General features: G+C 38.3%; 1 protein-coding gene across 2 annotated transcripts in view; it reads right to left on the reverse strand.

The window, feature by feature from the left end:
* Positions 1 to 341: 341 nt before the first annotated feature.
* vps35l (VPS35 endosomal protein sorting factor like) overlaps positions 342 to 21,376 on the reverse strand; it is a 33,533-nt gene continuing 12,498 nt past the window's right edge. Inside the window, exons 9-30 of one of the 2 annotated variants that reach the window (XM_079594465.1) lie at positions 14,882 to 14,938; positions 14,700 to 14,796; positions 14,388 to 14,435; positions 14,218 to 14,311; positions 12,516 to 12,716; positions 9,440 to 9,486; positions 7,665 to 7,776; positions 7,433 to 7,549; positions 7,234 to 7,287; positions 7,052 to 7,132; positions 6,897 to 6,959; positions 6,235 to 6,320; positions 6,021 to 6,101; positions 5,878 to 5,941; positions 5,571 to 5,669; positions 4,735 to 4,812; positions 3,857 to 3,971; positions 2,496 to 2,635; positions 2,245 to 2,410; positions 2,043 to 2,161; positions 710 to 856; positions 342 to 631 (exon numbers count right to left, since the gene is read on the reverse strand). In XM_079594465.1, the coding sequence (XP_079450591.1) occupies positions 533 to 631; positions 710 to 856; positions 2,043 to 2,161; positions 2,245 to 2,410; positions 2,496 to 2,635; positions 3,857 to 3,971; positions 4,735 to 4,812; positions 5,571 to 5,669; positions 5,878 to 5,941; positions 6,021 to 6,101; positions 6,235 to 6,320; positions 6,897 to 6,959; positions 7,052 to 7,132; positions 7,234 to 7,287; positions 7,433 to 7,549; positions 7,665 to 7,776; positions 9,440 to 9,486; positions 12,516 to 12,716; positions 14,218 to 14,311; positions 14,388 to 14,435; positions 14,700 to 14,796; positions 14,882 to 14,938 (2,165 nt within the window). In that variant the 3' untranslated portion in view covers positions 342 to 532. Of the gene's footprint in view, positions 632 to 709; positions 857 to 2,042; positions 2,162 to 2,244; positions 2,411 to 2,495; positions 2,636 to 3,856; positions 3,972 to 4,734; positions 4,813 to 5,570; positions 5,670 to 5,877; positions 5,942 to 6,020; positions 6,102 to 6,234; positions 6,321 to 6,896; positions 6,960 to 7,051; positions 7,133 to 7,233; positions 7,288 to 7,432; positions 7,550 to 7,664; positions 7,777 to 9,439; positions 9,487 to 12,515; positions 12,717 to 12,814; positions 12,952 to 13,082; positions 13,177 to 14,217; positions 14,312 to 14,387; positions 14,436 to 14,699; positions 14,797 to 14,881; positions 14,939 to 21,376 lie in introns of those variants that run through there. The other variant, XM_079594466.1, reaches the window with a different exon arrangement.

Below are 21,376 nucleotides of genomic sequence, written 5' to 3' on the forward strand. Positions count from 1 at the left end.
GTTAATACTGTTATAGATAATCTTGACATTAATTAATGCAACATAATGTCGGTCCAGATCCGGGCCACATCTGGCAGGTGGATTTAACGGGTACCAGATGTGGGCCGGACCTGGGCCGACACTGTTGCAGTCTGGGATGCAATGCCAGATGGGGTGCTGCAGTGATGCATTTTTGTGGGCTAAACTAGAAGTTGGTGTAACCCTTGAACCCAATTAGAGTTTTACATGATTTGGATTATTGCAGAAAATAAGCTCTGTGACCAACCAGTTCTGACAGAAACTCATCCAGAGAAACAAAGAAGTTTTGAACCTGTCTGTTCTCAAACAAAATCAACAAGGCATTATGATTTAGAGTATTGTATTACATAATTCCTATGTTATGCACACAAACTGTACAAAAACAAGTGCAAGCTGACATTATAGACAATAAGAAATATGAATTGGTCATGACTAGATTTTTGATATAAGACATACTGTAGAAGATTGAACTACAGGTTAGTTTCAGTAATGCTTTCTGACAGTCTGACACGCGTCAGGCTCGGGACTGCAGAGACAGACGGGTTGTGATGTCAGAGAGATGGCTCATGTCCGCCAGCTGTGCCTGATGTTTGATGTACTCTAGAGTCCGAACCTGGAGAGGACGAGAGACATGGGTCAAGGCGTTATATTTGCTGCTGAATGTCACCGCATGTGTGCGCATGCGACTCACCGATGTGCGCGTCTCACAGAAGCCGTGTTTGTGACTGAGGTTCCACAGGTTGACGGCCAGCTGATTGAGTTTGTTGTTCCGTAGATCACCATGAGCCAACAGACAGCCGAACAGAGAGAAGGCCAGACCGCACTGCCTGCGCACTCCCTTACACACACACACACAATATATCAGACCTGCAGCCATGCAAAATCATACACATTCATAATATTACACACAGTGTTGGGGAAAGTTACTTTTAAAAGTAATGCATTACAACATTGTGTTATTCCCTAAAAATAATATTAATATATGTGTTACTTGGTAATGTAACAATCCTTTCCATAAAAAGTAACTCCATTTATTTGCAGAAGAATAGGACACAGGAGACGAATGTTTATCTAAAGTAATTTTTGGGAAGCATTTTATTTTAGTCATGTTTCACATGTACATACTATGTACTTATTATAGTGATTACAATATCAGTGTGTTAACCCTGAACCTACTCTTAAACCTAATGTAACCCCTGTAGTTACCTTATATTACTTTCTTAGGTAAGAATACTGTAAATACACATAAGTGCACGTACTGTAAAAAAAATAAATAATTTAACCCAATTTTGATTATTAGTATGGTTGAATTGGATCATCGAAGGTCAGCAGCAAAGACACTGGTTAATAAATGACACAAATATAATATTTAATCTTACTTTAACATATTTAATAATTGCAGGTTTGTGTGATATTCTGAGTTTAAAATAAATATCTACTTAACATTGCTCATGTTTATAGCAATTTCTCCTCTCAACCCCCCAAAATAAAAGCTCACTGGATCTTTACATATCAGAAGTGGATCTTTGGTGGTTTCTTTGTTTAAATCGGCGTATTAAGATGAAAGGTGAGAGGTTACCATCACAGACCTTGATTTATTTGACCATAATGATAATGTGTACTGTACACATGCTGTAGCCTTTCACGGTTTCCACCCACCTGTTTTTATGTGCATTTTGGGATATTGCACACAATTTTTTTAAAATAAAAAACACGCTGGATGGAAACGCCAAGATGTGCATAAATTCAAAAAATGTATGCGCTCAATTAAGGTGGATAATTATTGGTTACACTTTATTTCGATAGTCTACTTTAGACATTCTAGTAACTATAAGTAACTTTTCAACTACATGTCAAACTAACTCTCATTAGAGTATTAGTAGTAGACTGTGAGTAGACTGTTAGGTTAGGGTTCGGGTTAGGAGAATAAGACGACTTGTAGTTGCCATGTTACTTATATTTAAGTAACACATGACATTTATAAGATTACAGATACTTTTTAGGTATCCTGAATTAATAATCACCTCATCTCGGCCCAGAGTCTTTAAATGATCCAGAACCTGACCAATCAGAGTCTCACACAACTTGTTGATCTCTGCGATGAACTTGGGATCTCCTCCATAGAGGGTTTCATTGGAATCCACTGCAACAAGAGCAACAGTGATTCCGTTTAGAATTCAAATGATGTTTATTAGAGTAGCTTTCTGCATTGATTCAGTGCGGTACCTTTAGGAATGGTGTAGAGATAGCTTTCCTGGCTCATTGCTGCTAGCAATGGTAAAGCGCTGATGTAGACGCGGACCTTGGCATCACTGTTGTCCTCCCAGGTGTAGTCCTGCACCATATTCAAGAGCCCTCGCACCAGATACAGCACACCCTGCTCCGGATGGTCCTATCAGACATAGTGAACAATGGCGCTCACATGTGCACTAGAGACATGGCTAGAACATTCCCGCAAATGTTTACGCATATATTACCGGCACTACGAGCAGTGTGGAGAGGAAGTTGTTAATGAATTCGAGAAAGAAGGGCTCTGATGATCGCTGTTTTCCCTCAATGCTGATGGTACGCGGGACTTCAGGCAAAATGCTGACCGCTGCCTTTAGAAACGCGTCCGCTGAGAAATGGACGCAGAAATAGATTTTTCTCAAACATTGTCTCATTCCATATCAAATCCATAATATCACACCCAATCTTGGTCGATCATGGTAGAGGCTGCTCTCTGAAACCGATCTGAGGTCAGTTTTGTACAGTTGTACACTAAAAGTTGGGAATCTTCAAGATTTGATAGTGTTTTTGAAAGTAGTCTCTTTTGCTCACCAAGGCTGCATTTATTTGATAAAAAAACATACAGTACAAACAGTAATACTGAAAAACATAACTAGAATTTAAGGCTACATTTACACGACAACAATTTGCTTAAAATTGAGAATTTAGTTTCTTTGAGTTTTCTGTGTACAGACGACACCATTGTCAGAATTATCCCCATTCACACGGATCCAAACGACTATAAACGCTGTATTCTGCTGCCAGGCCATTAGATGGCGATGAAACAGTATAGACTGAACACGTAATACGCATGTGCATGGCGTCATCGTCTTCAGAGATTCGCGGTTTTGTCGTTTACACAGAGACTGTTTTCAAAAACGTGCACTTTGAAACAAGTTTTCAAAAGTTTGCGTTTTCAGGCACCCAAAACGCTGTCGTCGTGTAAACAGCCCCTAAAATAATTGATTGCTATTTTTATATATTCTAAAATGTACTCCTGTGATAGCAAAGCTGAATTTTAATTTCATTAAGAAAGCTATAACAATAACTATATTAGCATCCACACCAACACGCTATATCGTTCTGTTCTAAGCACGCTCTGCAGTTCTGTCGTCTGCCGCTTTAAATGCTCAAGCTCTTTAAAGCAGGATGGATTCTGATTGGCTGTCAGAGCTTATATCATTCATCATCTGGAAAAAATAATTAGTTGTGAAAGTGATTCCAATTGTATCATTTCTCTGTGCCGTCACCGTTATAATTGTGGTTTGGATTCTGCTATTCATTTACATTTAGTTCAATTTTTAAAACATCTAAAACATCTACATCTTTATCATTATCGTTATAGTTGTCGTCTTTGGTGTGAAAGGGCCTTTATTAAAGGAATAAATTACATTTTAAAATAGTAGAGTTATTTTAAATTCTAATAGTATTACTCAATATTACCATTGTTACTGTATTTCCTTGGTGAGCAGAAGAGACTTCGGGTAATTGAAATCCTCATTCTCCATTAGAGTCTGGAACAAGGATGTACAAAAGGTATATTTTGTGTATGGGAGGCTCCAGCACTCACCCTGGGACAGACACTGGTTGGCCAGCGCTACCTGTCCAGAGAGCAGGTACAGGTTGAGACGACTAAAGATACTCGTGAGAGATGGAATGGTGATGAAACTGTAGGCAGCACACGCCTGGAAATACACAACAAAACAGGCAGCAAACGCTCAGTCACTTATAGGACAAAACAGGATAAAAGTCATTTAAAAGGCACTTAATATTATCGATTTGACTGCACTGACACGATTGGATCATGTGAACAAAACTCGAACGATGATGACACCAGCTGCTCTATAGCTGATTTTACTTTGTGTCATAATTGATACATTTAGCATCTTTGACAGTTATTGAAATGAACTGAATCAACATTGAACCGAATTGAGCTGAATAACACTATTGCCTTCTGTAAAGCTGCTGATAGCTGAATTGAACTCATTTCAGAATTGATTAACTTTACAGAAGTTGGTTCAGTTTAGTTCAATAACTGTAGAGCGGCTTTACAGCAGAGTTGTTGCATCATTGATCATTATTTTCTGCTGTTTATTACTGTAAAGCTGCTTTGAAACAATCTGTATTAGATCTATGAAGCACTTTATAATTGAAGGTGACTTGACTTGGATCCAACATTATTAGGTGGAATCTACTAAACCTGTCAAAATGTCAACATTTCACTCCAATAAGAGGGGGGGGGGGGGGGGGGGAATACTTTTACACTTTTACGCCTACATTATATTATTATTTAATAAAAATTAAGCACATTTCCTTCAGTTGTCATTACTGTAATGCAGAAAAAATATAATTATATAACTACCTAACACAATTGAATTTATTTGTTAAGATGTATGTAAGTTTCTTATGAGATTCATACGCTAACATTTTGTAAAAGAATAAACCAACCCTGACAAAAGCAGCCGTTTTACGTGAGTGATTGCCTTTCATCACACGTCTGGTCTCCATGGCTAACTGGTTCACCGTCTGTGAGAGACATTCATTTCATCATGACATACAGTTCCTCAGCACTCCATTACACAACAGATTAGATTTACAGCATTTTACAAATAGTTTTTCATTTGTTTACTAGTATAAAACACACAGGACATTAAAAATATATGGTAAAAGACTTCATATAAATGTTTTAATAAGCCCTGTATCATAAGCAATTGTTGAGGCATGCTTATCAGTTAGCAGCTGAGACTCTTTTATATCACTGATTACATTTTCATTTAAAGTTCCTGTAAAATTATTATGGACAAAATTTTGAGGAATTTGAACTGAATTTGTCCCAAAGGATGTTAAATTCGAATTGGAATTGGAATGACAATAAGAGGAATTTACAGAACTGCAATTCAAAAAAATGCAACAGACAAAAGAGGAATTTCATAAGTCCAGCTCTAGTATTCTAATAATAACTATTATCATTAATTAGATTATTTTATTTCCTGGTATGTAGAATGCAAACCGCAATGGGTTCATGAGTTGACGAAAGCTAATAATTAAATCATAATAAAAATATACAAAAAAAAGTCTATATTTTATTTGTTTACCTGGATGTCATGTGACCAACATCAGATAAGTGTGAACATGCAGATGTGTTGTTAAATTATTAAAATATGAAATTCAAACCTCAGGAGGTGCTCAAGTAAATATCTGACATTAAAGGGTTTTGACTGACAGAAAAGGTTGGGAAGCCCTGATTTAATACATAACACTTGCTTAAGACAAAGGGTGCTCACATGTATCAGGTGAATGATGACGGGCTCTAGATTACAGAAGGTCGCTCTGGCTTCCACACAGAAACTCAACTGCTGTTCAAAGTCCCTCCCAAACGACACCTAATGAAAAAAAGGACCAAAATACCAAAAAACAAACAAATGTATCTGGTTACTAGAAAATAACAAACATGACATGATGCCAGTTCATATTTTTGACAGTTGAGCTCTCAAAATGAAGAACTAGCTTCCAGTTCATGCAAATAGGAAGTTTTTTTTTTTTTTTTTTTTTTTTAGATCTGATGTGTAGCATTGTAGGACAGGGACTCACCATACGAATAAATCCGTTGATCAGAAGAGCCAGAGATCTTTTCTCATCATCTAGAGTTAGAGCACTACAACAAAAGACCACATGCAATGTAACACTCTTATTCCGCATTAATAGTGAGACGCATTAATAAATATCTCACTCACTTGACAGAGTCGTGCATGGTCTTACAGATGTGCAGCAGCGCATTGAGAATGACGGGGTCTCTCGTTGCTTCCTGCTGGTGTCTAAACAAAATAGAGAAACCTTGTAACTAGAACTAGAATAAACACTAACCATCCTCTTCCCAGTATTTGAACACTTGTTTAGCTACACAGAGGAAGGGGAGTTTTAATATAGAATAGTGAGTGAAAAACATACCTGATGAAGACCTCCATGATTGATTTACACACCTCCACCCTCACACTGTCTTTCTGGAACATGTCCAGAAAGGGCAAAAACTTCTCCTGCAATCATTAAAACTCTATACATCAGCAAAAACAAATCGTTTTATGACCATACTAGTTCATTTTATATAACTCATGATATTTTCTTTTAAAATTCCTGTAAAAATTTTGATTTTGAGCAAAATTTGAAGAAATTTTACCTGAATTTGCCCAATTGGATGTTAAATTTGGATATGAATTGGAATGACAATAAGAAGAATTTACTGAATTGCAATTCAAAGAAATGCGAAACACAACAAATTAGTCAAATTAGTGTTATGACACAACATAAAAATGATTACCGTTAATTTGAATAACTACGGCAATTTATTTCCTGGTATGTAGAATGTATTTTCAAGTCTCAACTGAAACATAGGTCTGTAAACTAAGTTTGACATTGTCAAAATTTAAATGTTTACATTTTTTATTTTAAAAAGATTTTAATTTAGCCATACAGCACCAAAAACTGTTTTCAAAGGATACTTGTTAAGCTTATTATTCCATTTCACAGACCCTTTAACCGGTAAACTAGAGCATTCTGTTCTTCCACCATGATCCATAAAATTAAAAATGTAAAAATGATTGCTGTGGGTATACCATAGAGAAGAGCACAGAGAAGTCATGGAAGTAGGGAAGGATCTTGTTTATCACAGACTGCAGCTGAGAACACAAAAGAAGGGGGATGAATCGTGCTGACATCGTCAACAACATATAACATCATCATGTGACTGTGTATATGTTTTTTTGCATACCTGTGGATATGCATCCTCGAAAGCTCTGTCTGGAGTCATGTGTTTGATAATGTCAGCAAGAACCGTGTTCACCTCCCGTTTCTATGAGGGAGAAATAAATAAAAAAGGCAGATTTGTAAAAATACTGCTCAAATAATGAAGTGCAACACCTGATGTTCAGGCAAACAGAGCAGATAACTCACTGTGAAGTGGCGGCAGGTGAACTCCACCCAGATCTCAGCACAGTTGATGTAATCCTAAGTTATAGACATAATACAAACAAAAAACTGAATGGATTTATGTCAAGTCATCATTTTATTCAAATCTGTATTTAATTCTTATTACAGATTCCCTTTTTTATACTGTGTGCTTTATAACAACCACAGATTAACAGTTGTTTACCCTTGGGCCGCGCACTTTCGTGATGACCTTCCAGGCTTCATTGAGTATGGAGAGTCTTTCGCTCTCTGGAGGGTCAGCACAGGACAGACTGCGGCCCAGAGACGCAAACAGCAAGTGCTGAAGAACAGAGAGGATCATGAGAATAAAATATGACATTGACACTGATATTCGCCAAAGTGTTTTGGACCTGTGTGCAGTTTGGTATTCATGTGTGTGTGTGTGTGTCAGTCACCTTGGGAAATCCAGCTTCATCACAGTCTTTGATCATGCCAATAAAGTCTGTTGCTCTCGTTGCAACAAATTCTGCCCGGAATGCCCACATGACAGAGTTCAGCAGGAGAGCACTATAGGAAAAATGAATACTGCAATTTCTAACACCATAAATTAATAAATAGACTTTTACATTGTCTAAACATTCTTGCCCATGTAAAAGTCATAACCACAATGCTAGGCTGTTCTGGGTGGCTGCTTAATGGTCAAAAGAGCCCACCACCAAATATCTATGATATTAAGGGGACTCATTTATAACCGTTGCGTACGCACAAAACAGGCCCTGAAAGAGGCGTACGCTACTTCCGACGCTAAGTTGTGATTTATAAAAACAAACTTGATGGGAAAATGTGCGCACCTGCACGCAAACTCTGACCCATGCATACGGACGTTTTGGGGACGGAGCAGTTTGGCGACACCGATGGTCAGCTGGAGTTAAATGTCTTTTTGGTCACTTTTAGACAGAAAATCTAAAGAAAATTATACATATACAGAAAGATAATAAAAATATAATTTCACTCACGAACCCTATCACTTGAAGCCAAATATCCACACCTTCTTAAATAGGCGCATATCTAACGGCATTATGAGTCCTAATCATAAATACAGTACCTGTTCACAATAACAGTTTAAATAAATAAAAGAATGATTTAAACTATGTTTTACTTCTGATATAAACATTTAGATGAAATATTCCATTTTCATTAATGGGGTTAATCACTTAATCTACATGAAATCATTACTGAGAAGAAAAAAAAATTATATTCAATAAATAGAAATATTTGTAGTGGATGCAATGCTTTTGAACACTTTTCCTCTGGCGTGCGGTGTTTTAATGTTTTAACTACAGAGATAATTGTTTATGATAATATCAGATTGTCTGAGAAAATAGTTCCGTGCAAATAATGCACAATAAGGCCTATCTGTTTCCATTAAAAATATAAATCCAGTGGAAAAGATTGAGAAAAACTTTCTCTGAAATGCATTTTACACTATTTTATTTATTTTATTTATTTATTCAAAAACAAGGCTATGATAAATAATTTTTATTAATGTAATGTGACGGAACATCCATATTTAATATTTTCCTAATGTCTTGTAGCCTAACGTTAAACATGTTATCACGTGGATAAATAATCATATGTAAATGATATGCAGATGAGGATATGCATAGTAAAACTAGGCGTTGTAAGCTCCATATATGGTTATTTCGGGGAGGAGACGCATGTGCGCACAATCTTCCGCTGACTGGGATTTATAAAGTGAATTCTGCGCAGGTTCTGGCGTACGCACGGTTTTATAAGTCTGAATTTTTTTTTTGCGTACGCCATTTTTGGCTTTCGGGCGCACGTACACTTTTAGTAAGGATCATACGCACAGTTTTATAAATGAGACCCCTGGTCTCTAGACCAGGTCTCGATGGGAATGGTTTTTTTTTCTCCGTCTGCCAAGCAAAAATGTTAGTCACTCTCATCCACAAGACAGATTTGAGGCATCATTCGTGCACATATCACAACCAATTCATTAATTAATTACATGCCTAAGGAAACATCACTAATGAATCAAGAATGTCTGGCTCTATGGTCTATACTGCAGCAGTACAAGATGAAGAAAACAAAATTCACACAAAGTTCAATGTGACTAAACAAGACATTATTCATAATGAGTCTCAAGGTTAATTTTCATCATTCTTGGTCATCATAGATATTAAGATGTTCCTCAGTGAAGAGATCTTACTTGTTGCCCAACTTCTTGCATCTATCCATCATCTCTGTTAGCAGAACCTTTAAAAGACAAATGGATCAAACACATGTGATCAAAATCACTTGGAATGGGTCTCACACATTTGTAAGATGTTTATTTGATCTAAAACCAACAACACACTTAAACCAACTTCAAAACTGTTTGACTAGAATGCTCCTAGCAGAGTAATAAATTAATGTTTGCATTGAGGGGCAATATACAGTACTGTGCAAAAGTCTTAAGCCCCATTCACACCTCCAGTGACACGCAGCGACAAAGCGACATGATCCCATTCATATTCAATGGGGAGCTGGTGACTACCAGCGACACGAGTGACAGTGACCGTTGGCGACAGAATGTAGGTATGTCAAGCAATGGGAGTCATGCGACAAGTTCTGAAATTTCAACTTTATGCAAATGAGCAGCGACTTTCACGAGCGACAACCAATAGAAGTGAAGACTATGAAGCTCACCGTCTCGAGTGCAGGCAAGACAGGACAGAGTTCCGGAGCGATTTCACTGTTTTATATTATTTGACTATAAACACATACATGGATATAATAAAATGATGCATGGAAAAGAAACTGTCGAAAGTCTTGTGAGTTTGATTCATACATTGATAGTTTGTGTTGTTAATTATATGATGCAGTGAACAGTTTAGCACTGCTGCAGTTCATTTTACAGTTTCCCCTGCATTATGTTGATTATTAGAGACAAGAAAATTGATTGCAATTACATTTTAGTAATTTTGAACCGTATGAGTGAGTTTATTTTGTTGATTGATCGATCGTTAATCTGATTAATGATTTAATGCACTGGGCACTGCTGTAGTTTATATCACAACACTCTCCAACAGCAGAATGCTACTTTTAATTATTTTAAAGGGGTGGTAAAATGCCCTGTTCACAAGATGTAAAATAAATCTCTGATGTCCCCAGAGTGTGTGTGTGAAGTTTTAGCTCAAAATACCTCACAGATATGTTTATATAGCATGTTAAAGTTGTCACTTTTTTAAGGGTCAGCAAAAACACACAGTTTTGTATCTGGCCCTTTAAATGCAAATTAGCTGCTGCTCCTGATACAGAGGGCGGGGTTTTAAAGGCTTGTGTGTGTTAGCAGCTCCGAATACCTCACGCAGACACACTTAAATGACAGAAACTGTTCTGCCTTTTATGTTTAAACGGAGTCAGACAATGATCGAGAGACTCAAGAAGAAGTGACAACATGTAGAATGCAACAGGACGTCTCTGAATGGTTAGTTGATGAATTTATGTTGCTGATGTGGAGTTAACTATCTTCAATTAGCATATTCTGTCATGATAATCTATAAATTGCTCGTATAGGAACTGTTGTGAGATGCACACAGGCTGACTTTCTATTGCATGTGAAAAGATGGATGCTACAGTTTGATGTGCTCACTACAACAACTTTTCCTCTTCTCAATATGGACTGCGTGTTCCCGGGGGCGGGGTTTATGTAAATTTTAGGGTTGGTGATGTCACTAACCCGTGAGGAATGTCGTGTAGTCCATACCAGCCGTTTGTTGTAGTCCTTAAAAAACGACAGCACTAGGAACGCCCACAAGTGACTTCACAGTACAGAGACTAGCGACATGCAGATAATCAACATCGACTAACGCAATCTTTTACATTGCTGAGGTAGCACAACTAACCATTTGTCGACTAGAAGAGGCTTGGTCGACCAAAACTGTATTAGTTGCAAGAAAAAAAAAAAAATGCTCGCTCTAATGTTAACCGAGATAAATGCCGCTATTATTAGGAAATGATTCAAGTGTTTTGAGTGGAGAGCGCGCTTACTGCATGACATTCAATACTCCATCAATTTTGTACATACAGATAACAGTAATGCAAACTGGGTCTACTTTTATTTTTGTAAACTCACAAAAACAAACCGTTGTGCTTTTGTAAAATAATGAAAACAAACATTAATGCTTCTTTCTGCCGTCTCAGTCTCAGTGTACTTGAGCACGTCATAGAAATTCACCAAAACGCAGCGTATACTTAACTCACAGACATGAGGAATATATCTATAGAAAGCTTGAAATGTATACTTTTGAATGAACAATATTATGTAACCTCATTCTCATTCTCGTTTAAATATTTGAGTAGAAACCTAATTATATCAATAAAAAGTTTATATAAAACTGACATATATGCAATTGAAATGTTTATACAAAAAGTTTTTGTGTTGATTACTAAATACATACGATTCATTTATTGATTAAAATGTTCTCCTAAATTAATACTTTAATTTAGATTTCCTAAAAAATATATTTATGTGCATCACTAGTTACAATTCATATTTTTACTTTCTCATAAAATACTTTCTCATAAATATACCACTTAAAATTTTCTGAGATGCGGCAAATGAAAATGGTGTCACATAAACATTGTTTATACATTATATGATAATACAATCATTAGCAAATGTTTGCAGAAACAGGTTGTCTTCTTGGTTTATAATTGTAAACCTGCAAAAAAACAAATGCGGGCACTGCACAATTTGCTGGGAGACATTTTTGTTGATGATCAATATCTGCAAAGTTAATGGTAGCGCTGTCATAAGGTTTTCTTATACATCATCTTCCAAGCATTTAATGGAATTTTTGGTAACACTTTACAATAAGGTTCATTAGTTAACATTAGTTAACTACATTAGTTAACGTTAACTAATAATGAACTGCACTTATACAGCATTTATTCATCTTTGTTAATGTTAATTTCGACATTTACTAATACTTTATTAAAATCTTGTTAACATGAGTTAATGCACTGTGAACTAACATGAACAAACAATGAACAGCTTTATTCATATTAACTAACATTAACAAAGATTCATAAATACTGTAACAAATGTATTGTTCATGTTAGTTAATACATTAAATAATGTTTAATAAATGAACCTTATTGTAAAGTGTTACCGAATTTTTTTATGGGTGGAAGTACGAGTTATCAGGTAGGAATATTCCACATCTGAATTTGAATGCAAGGTGGGATTAATAAAAATTGAGCAATCAGTCAGGCATTTCCTCTGAGTGGAGTGTGTGTACCTCTGGTGCTCTGTATGCCACACACTGCAGGATCCAGTGAATGGCAGGAGAATAGAGGGTCAGATAGATGGGAATCTCCACCCGTTGCAGCCCCAGCTGATTCTGCACACTTTCACCATGAATTTGACGGAACGAGGCCAGAAGGTCGAAGAAATTCTTATTGAGACTGTCCTTCAGATGCGGCGCCACCTCCATCCCAACCTGAGAGAAAGATAGATAGAAAGCTAGAGTCTCTACAACATGACCCGGGTCCCTACTTCAATTTCAATCTACAGGGTTTTTGCTTGTTTTATTATCACCATGTAAAAATTGAAAGTGCAGCCACTTTTCCACCATTGGCTCAAACCGTTCCTATTGCTTAACCGTTCCATTCCGTGCCGATCCCAGCCGGTACGGATACGGTTTCATTTTCCACTGTGGGGCTGATAACGGAGCTCTATGGAATGTAATACAAATGCGTCAGTCATTGCCTTGGTGTCGCAACAGCGGTGGAAAAGCGGCTTATGAAACACCACTTCATATAGCAGAGGTGTAAAACTCTGCAGAGTTTAGCTCCAACACACATACCTGTAGTTTTCAAATAACCCTGAAGGACTTGGTTAGCTAGATCAGGCGTGTTTTAATAGGGTTGAAGCTAGTCTGCAGGGCTGTGGCCCTCCAGGAACTGAGATTTGCTCCCCTGTCCTATAGTGAAAAACTTTTTAAAATTCGTTTTCCAAACTGCTTTGTGAAGCTTTGAAATCTTTTGCTTCGAAACAGTGATACAGAGTGCGTACCAAACTGTCACATGATTTCACATGAAACAAAGCTTCATTACATCATAACTGTTTTGAAATGTCAATGGTACGCCGCCAGAGTGTGATGATCTTTTGTGAACCCATGAACTAGTGTCTATATGGGTTTTACCTTGGATCTCGGATCTATTTTTTTTTTACATTTAATGACACATTTGTATCAATAAAAAATTTGAGTGGCTCAAACAGTAGAGCGCTGGTGCTTGCAACGCCAAGGTCATGAGTTCGATTCCCAGGGAAAGCAAGAACTGATAAGAATGTAAATGTGTAGCTTGAAATGCAATGTAAGTCGCTTTGGATAAAAGCGTCTGCCAAATGCATAAATGTAAATGTAGTTAATAGTCTATTATTGGCCTGATTAACCAAGATCTCCAAAAACAAAACACACCCTACAATTTAATAAAATAACATGGTAACACTTTACAATAAGGTTCATTAGTTAACATTAGTTAACTACCTTAGTTAACATGAACTAAGAATGAGCTATACTTCTTCAGCATTTATTAATCTTGGTTCATATTAATTTCAACATTTACAAATACATTATTAATATCAAAGGTTGTAGGCTATTTGTTAACATTAGTTGATGCACTGTGAACAGTGTATTTTTATTAACTAACGTTAACAAAGATGAATGAATATTAGATGATTTGTGAAATTGCATTTTAAAAACTTTACACTTTCAGTACATTTCCAATTGGTCTGTGAAAGGTGTTTTTTATGCATGTTTGAATTATTGCTGCGTTTAAATGAGTAGCCAGGCGTCACCAGTGTGTGGCGTTTCGAGTGCTTCGAAACAGTGAATCATTTCGCACAGTAATTGGTTCAATTAGTTAAGAAAAGCTTCATTCCTCCCATCACTTGCAAAAATACAACTAAATACGATCCGCGAGCTTTATTCTTCTCACCCTGCATAGATACGCCCGTGCATAAACAGCCACCAGCGGATCTCCTATTCCTCTGATCATCGCGGTCAGTCTCTGCAGCGTCTCCTGAATCCCACTGAAGGACAGAGAGAGGACATCAGACCTATACAACTACCCACCAGTATGAACAGAAGAGTAGCTCAGATACTTACCACTTTGCCAAGAAGCGGTTGCATTTCAGAAGAGCAGCTTCAACATATCTGTGCTAAAGTCAAGGCTCACTCCACTTTAAGGTTAAAATTCATATTCATGGTATTTTTTTCCATCTTTCTGGAAAACCAGTTTAATAACTAAAACATGGTAGAATGACTTTCTAAACAGTATAAATACTGGTGCTTTTAAAAAATTGCTGTTTGTTTTAACGCACTTATTTTTATTTATTATTTTTAGCTTTAAAAGATAATTGCATCATTGAACAGGCTTAAATACTGGAATAAGAATCTGGAATCATGTAGAGAAGATACAATCGAGGGACAAGCTCTCTGATGGAGGCGATTTTAAAGAACCAGTTGAGACACGTCTCTTTGGCTGTGTCATTCACTTCATCAGCGGAGAACGATTCTGAGAACGACATTAATAGGAAAATCAATAGAAAATGTCAGAGATGCTAAAAGAATATGCTGAGCTGTGATGCATATTATTTTACCTGGTAAAGGATGAGGGTCAGCACACATGGTCAAGATCCTGTCATACACCAGACCACCTGCACACACATGAGCAAAGGACAGACATTTTCCTTTTATCTTGCGGCTTTTAAACACATTTTTCATCTTGACCTAAAATTATTGCTGGTGTTTATCAGCACTGACAAATCTAAATTAAATGAATTTTGCTTATTTATGAAGAAACTATTGCTGCAAAAAAGAAAAGAAAAGTGAAATACGTTTGTCTGTAAAATATGAAAAAACTAGCGTTGTCACGATCCTGGAATTTTCAACTTCGATGCGATAACTTGAAAAATATTGATATTCGATACCACGGGGGAAATGTCCATATATACCGCCATACAGATCATTTGTTATTATCTCATACTTTTTTGTAATTTGGGCAATTTTGTTGTAATGGCTTACACACAGCACAGGGAGGCTTTATTTGAATCATTGAACTAGATTTACAAAAAAAAAGTCAAAGTAAACAGTCAATAAGAACAAAATAAAGAACAAAATAAGAAAACATAAATTGAAAATGATAACACAAATAAATTCAATTGATTAAAGAGACAAATTAAATGAACATGGCTTTAAACTGGGTCTAACAGTACTATGTAGTAGAAATACTTCAGAAATTAAAGAAATTAAATGTAAAAAAAAAAAAATATATATATATATATATATAAATATAAATAAATATAGCTGCAAGCAGCGATTACGGGCCCAAGCCGGTGGCACCGCCACCCTGGTGCCTTTAGTTACACTAAAGGCACCGGGCTGGCGCTGCCACCGGCTTGGGCCCTCCATCGCTGCTTGCAGCTATATTTATTTATATTTATATATATATATATATATATATATATATATATATATATATATATATATATATATATATATAAAAAGCCGCCACCCCGTTGCCTTTCGGGTTCCTGTGCACGACGGGCAATAACGTAACCCCGCTTTGACTGTCGAGAAGAAGTCTGCTTTAGAGCTTGCATCAGTGTGAGTCTTTCTGCTCCCCTCCAAACACACACAGAAAAGGGGGGGGGCTGTCTGTGTGTGTGCCCTCCCTCCCCCCCCCCCCCCCACACACACACACACACACACACAGAGAATGGCAGGGGGAACTCTGTCAGAGAGAGACAAAACCACATTCAAACCAAAATATCTGACTTCCTGTTGGTCGGAGCTTATGACTGTAAATGAGAAAGTTGTCCGGATCGATAAGCACAATATAGAGACCGAGTTTTGTGACTGTAGGTAAAAATAACCCACCCACTTTAGTCAAAAGTATCTTGAAAGTAACACACTTCCTGCTGCCAGTTGGTGGCGCTATATTTTTGACTCACAATAGTCACATCCATGTGATCGCCCTCTTACAACAAACACACTGCTGAAGTTTCATCAAGATCAATAAATGTATGAAGACGTTATAACACATTGTGTTTTTCTTTTCTCGCCATAACTTCGTTTCCTCGCCACAGCCAAACCGTTCGAGATATCAAAAATCCGTCCGCAATTTAGCGTCCTCAATGTCTTGACTTCATGCTGACCGAGTTTGGTGGCGATAGGATAATTTTTCTTGGAGGAGTATATCAAATTCCAGGGGCATGCATTTTCATACAGCCCATGATAGCCGACTTCCTGTTGGACTGGCGTAAAACTTAGAGCACGAAAGTTGTTCGGCCCGATTAAATCTATATGTGTACCGAGTTTCATATTATTACATGCAAACGTGTTTGATATATGGACCAAGTTTTTCGGACCACGTTCAAGGGGGCGCTGTTGAGCTCCCCTGCCACGCCCGGGTACCAGCTTCAGCCCAGCCCTGATGGTCGCAGGTTCTGACCTGTGTGCAAAGTTTCAAGAGTTTTCGAGCACGTTAAGGGCCCCAAAAGTGCCCGAGAAGTCCCACACAGCAGAGAAAGGGTTAAAATAAAGCCCCCCTCCTCTCTCACACACACAGACACTGAGAGAGACTGGCAAAATTCCCATCAAATCACATTCAAACCAAAATATCTGACTTCCTGTTGGTCGGAGCTAATGACTGTAAATTAGAAAGTTGTCCGGCTCGGGGAGATAAATATAAATACCGATTTTTGTTACTGTAGGTAAAACTAATACCCCATTTTTGACTAAAGGTGGCGCTACTGAGCCCCTTACCACGCCCGTTTCTGAAACTTCACACATGCCTAGTACCTAATAAATCTGATATGCATGTTGAGTTTCATGCAATTTGAAGCATGTTAAGAGCCTCAAATGCACCCAAAAAGAATATAAAAGTTTAAAGCGTTGCCATGGCAACAGTATTTAAGATATCAATAATTCTTTCACAGGTCTACATCTGCCGTGTGTTTACATTATACACATAAAGTTTGAAGCAAATCGGGTAAAAATAAGAGGGTGAATTCAAAGCATTTTGAAAGTGACACACTTCCTGCTGCCAGTTGGTGGCGCTATAACTTTGACTCACAATAGTCACATCCATGCGATCGGCCTCTTACAACGAACACACTGCTGAAGTTTCATCAAGATCAATTAATGTATGAGGATGTTATAACACACTTCCTGTTTCCAATATTCGCCATAAATTCGTTTCCTCGCCACGGCCAAACCGTTCGAGATATCAAAAATCCCCTCGCAATTTATCATCCTCCATGTCTTGACTTCATGCACACCGAGTTTCGTGGTGATTGGTTGAATCGTCTAGGAGGAGTATTTTAAATTCCATTGCATGTGTTTTTTAAACTACGCCAAATAGTCGACTTCCTGTTGGGCTGGGGTAAAAAGTCAGAGCATGAAGGATATATGAACCGATGAGATCTATAAGTGTACCGAGTTTCATATTATTACACGCAAGCGTGTTTGATTTATGGACCAAGTTTTCGGACCGCGTTCCAGGGGGCGCTGTCGAGCCCCCCTGCCACGCCCGGGTACCAGCTTCAGTCCGGCTCTAATGGCCGCGGGTTCTGACATTTGTGCAAAGTTTCAAGAGTTTTTGAGCACGTTAAGGCCCCCAAAAGTGCCCAAAAGGTAGTAATATAATAATAATGAAGAAATATAGCTGCAAGCAGCGATTACGGGCCCAAGCCGGTGGCACCGCCACCCTGGTGCCTTTAGTTACACTAAAGGCACCGGGCTGGCGCTGCCACCGGCTTGGGCCCTCCATCGCTGCTTGCAGCTATATTTATTTATATATATATATATATATATATATATATATAAATAAAAAGCCGCCACCCCGTTGCCTTTCGGGTTCCTGTGCACGACGGGCAATAACGTAACCCCGCTTTGACTGTCGAGAAGAAGTCTGCTTTAGAGCTTGCATCAGTGTGAGTCTTTCTGCTCCCCTCCAAACACACACAGAAAAGGGGGGGGCTGTCTGTGTGTGTGCCCTCCCTCCCTCCCCACATACACACACACACACACACACACACACACACAGAGAATGGCAGGGGGAACTCTGTCAGAGAGAGACAAAACCACATTCAAACCAAAATATCTGACTTTCTGTTGGTCGGAGCTAATGACTGTAAATGAGAAAGTTGTCCGGATCGATAAGCACAATTTACATACCGAGTTTTGTGACTGTAGGTAAAAATAACCCACCCACTTTAGTCAAAAGTATCTTGAAAGTAACACACTTCCTGCTGCCAGTTGGTGGCGCTATAACTTTGACTCACAATAGTCACATCCATGTGATCGCCCTCTTACAACAAACACACTGCTGAAGTTTCATCAAGATCAATAAATGTATGAAGACGTTATAACACATTGTGTTTTTCTTTTCTCGCCATAACTTCGTTTCCTCGCCACGGCCAAACCGTTCGAGATATCAAAAATCCGTCCGCAATTTACCGTCCTCAATGTCTTGACTTCATGCTGACCGAGTTTGGTGGCGATAGGATAATTTTTCTTGGACGAGTATATCAAATTCCAGGGGCATGCATTTTCATACAGCCCATAATAGCCGACTTCCTGTTGGACTGGCGTAAAACTTAGAGCACGAAAGTTGTTTGGCCCGATTAAATCTATATGTGTACCGAGTTTCATATTATTACATGCAAACGTGTTTGATATATGGACCAAGTTTTTCGGACCACGTTCAAGGGGGCGCTGTTGAGCTCCCCTGCCCCGCCCGGGTACCAGCTTCAGCCCAGCCCTGATGGCCGCAGGTTCTGACCTGTGTGCAAAGTTTCAAGAATTTTCGAGCACGTTAAGGGCCCCAAAAGTGCCCGAGAAGTCCCACACAGCAGAGAAAGGGTTAAAATAAAGCCCCCCTCCTCTCTCACACACACAGACACTGAGAGAGACTGGCAAAATTCCCATCAAATCACATTCAAACCAAAATATCTGACTTCCTGTTGGTCGGAGCTAATGACTGTAAATTAGAAAGTTGTCCGGCTCGGGGAGATAAATATAGATACCGATTTTTGTTACTGTAGGTAAAACTAATACCCCATTTTTGACTAAAGGTGGCGCTACTGAGCCCCTCCACCGCGCCCGTTTCTGAAACTTCACACATACCTAGTACCTAATAAATCTGATATGCATGTTGAGTTTCATGCAATTTGAAGCATGTTAAGAGCCTCAAATGCACCCAAAAAGAATATAACAGTTTAAAGCGTTGCCATGGCAACAGTATTTAAGATATCAATAATTCTTTCACAGGTCTACATCTGCCGTGTGTTTACATTATACACATAAAGTTTGAAGCAAATCGGGTAAAAATAAGAGGCTGAATTCAAAGCATTTTGAAAGTGACACACTTCCTGCTGCCAGTTGGTGGCGCTATAACTTTGACTCACAATAGTCACATCCATGTGATCGGCCTCTTACAACGAACACACTGCTGAAGTTTCATCAAGATCAATTAATGTATGAGGATGTTATAACACACTTCCTGTTTCCAATATTCGCCATAAATTCGTTTCCTCGCCACGGCCAAACCGTTCGAGATATCAAAAATCCCCTCGCAATTTTTCATCCTCCATGTCTTGACTTCATGCACACCGAGTTTCGTGGTGATTGGTTGAATCGTCTAGGAGGAGTATTTTAAATTCCATTGCATGTGTTTTTTAAACTACGCCAAATAGCCGACTTCCTGTTGGGCTGGGGTAAAAAGTCAGAGCACGAAGGATATATGAACCGATGAGATCTATAAGTGTACCGAGTTTCATATTATTACACACAAGCGTGTTTGATTTATGGACCAAGTTTTCGGACCGCGTTCCAGGGGGCGCTGTCGAGCCCCCCTGCCACGCCCGGGTCCCAGCTTCAGTCCGGCTCTAATGGCCGCGGGTTCTGACATTTGTGCAAAGTTTCAAGAGTTTTTGAGCACGTTAAGGCCCCCAAAAGTGCCCAAAAGGTAGTAATATAATAATAATAAATAATAAATATAGCTGCAAGCAGCGATTACGGGCCCAAGCCGGTGGCACCGCCACCCTGGTGCCTTTAGTTACACTAAAGGCACCGGGCTGGCGCTGCCCCCGGCTTGGGCCCTCCATCGCTGCTTGCAGCTATATTTATTTATATATATATATATATATATATATATATATATATATATATATATATATATATATATATATATATATATAAGCCGCCACCCCCGTTGCCTTTCGGGTTCCTGTGCACGACGGGCAATAACGTAACCCGCTTTGACTGTCGAGAGGGCAATATAGCCCTATGTATCACTCGATTTTATTTAACCAAATGTTTTTTTAACAAAATATGTTATTTATCTGATTCATCCAACCCTATACTGCACTCTTTTACTAATACTATATTATATTTCATCGTTTTCATGTCTTGCCCTCAAACATATCTGTTTAATCTGCTTATTTTTAAGTTACACATAATACATTGATTGAAAAAGAAACTCAAACTTTTTGTTTATGGTAATATTATTTGATACAGAAAGAAATAATAGAGTAATGAGACTGTGGGAGTGAGGGGAGGGTAATGACAGCCAAAGGGAGACAGAGACAGATAAGTTTTGAAACTAAAAAAATGACATCCTAACTTTGATAATGTTTAAATATACATAAAAATGCAGCATATCATTAATTGAAATTAGTGTACTTTAAAACACTTGTTTAAAATAAAAAACACATTTATACATAGTATAAAACACTAGATGGCACAATTGTTCATAGTCTTTCTGCTCCCCTCCCCACACACACAGACAGGGGGGCTGTCTGTGTGTGTGCCCTCCCTCCCCTCCCCACACAGACACACACACACAGACACACACACACACACACACACTCACACACACACACACACACACACACACACACACACACACACACACACACAGAATGGCTGGGGGAACTCTGTCAGAGAGAGGCAGAGAGAGACAAAACCACATTCAAACCAAAATATCTGACTCCCTGTTGGTCGGAGCTAATGACTGTAAATCAGAAAGTTGTCCGGCTCGATGTGCACAATATACATACCAAGTTTTGTGACTGTAGGTAAAACTAACC

This window comes from Phoxinus phoxinus (assembly GCF_949152265.1).
Source record: "Phoxinus phoxinus genome assembly, chromosome: 21".
In the NCBI taxonomy this organism is placed as follows: Eukaryota; Metazoa; Chordata; class Actinopteri; order Cypriniformes; family Leuciscidae; genus Phoxinus; species Phoxinus phoxinus.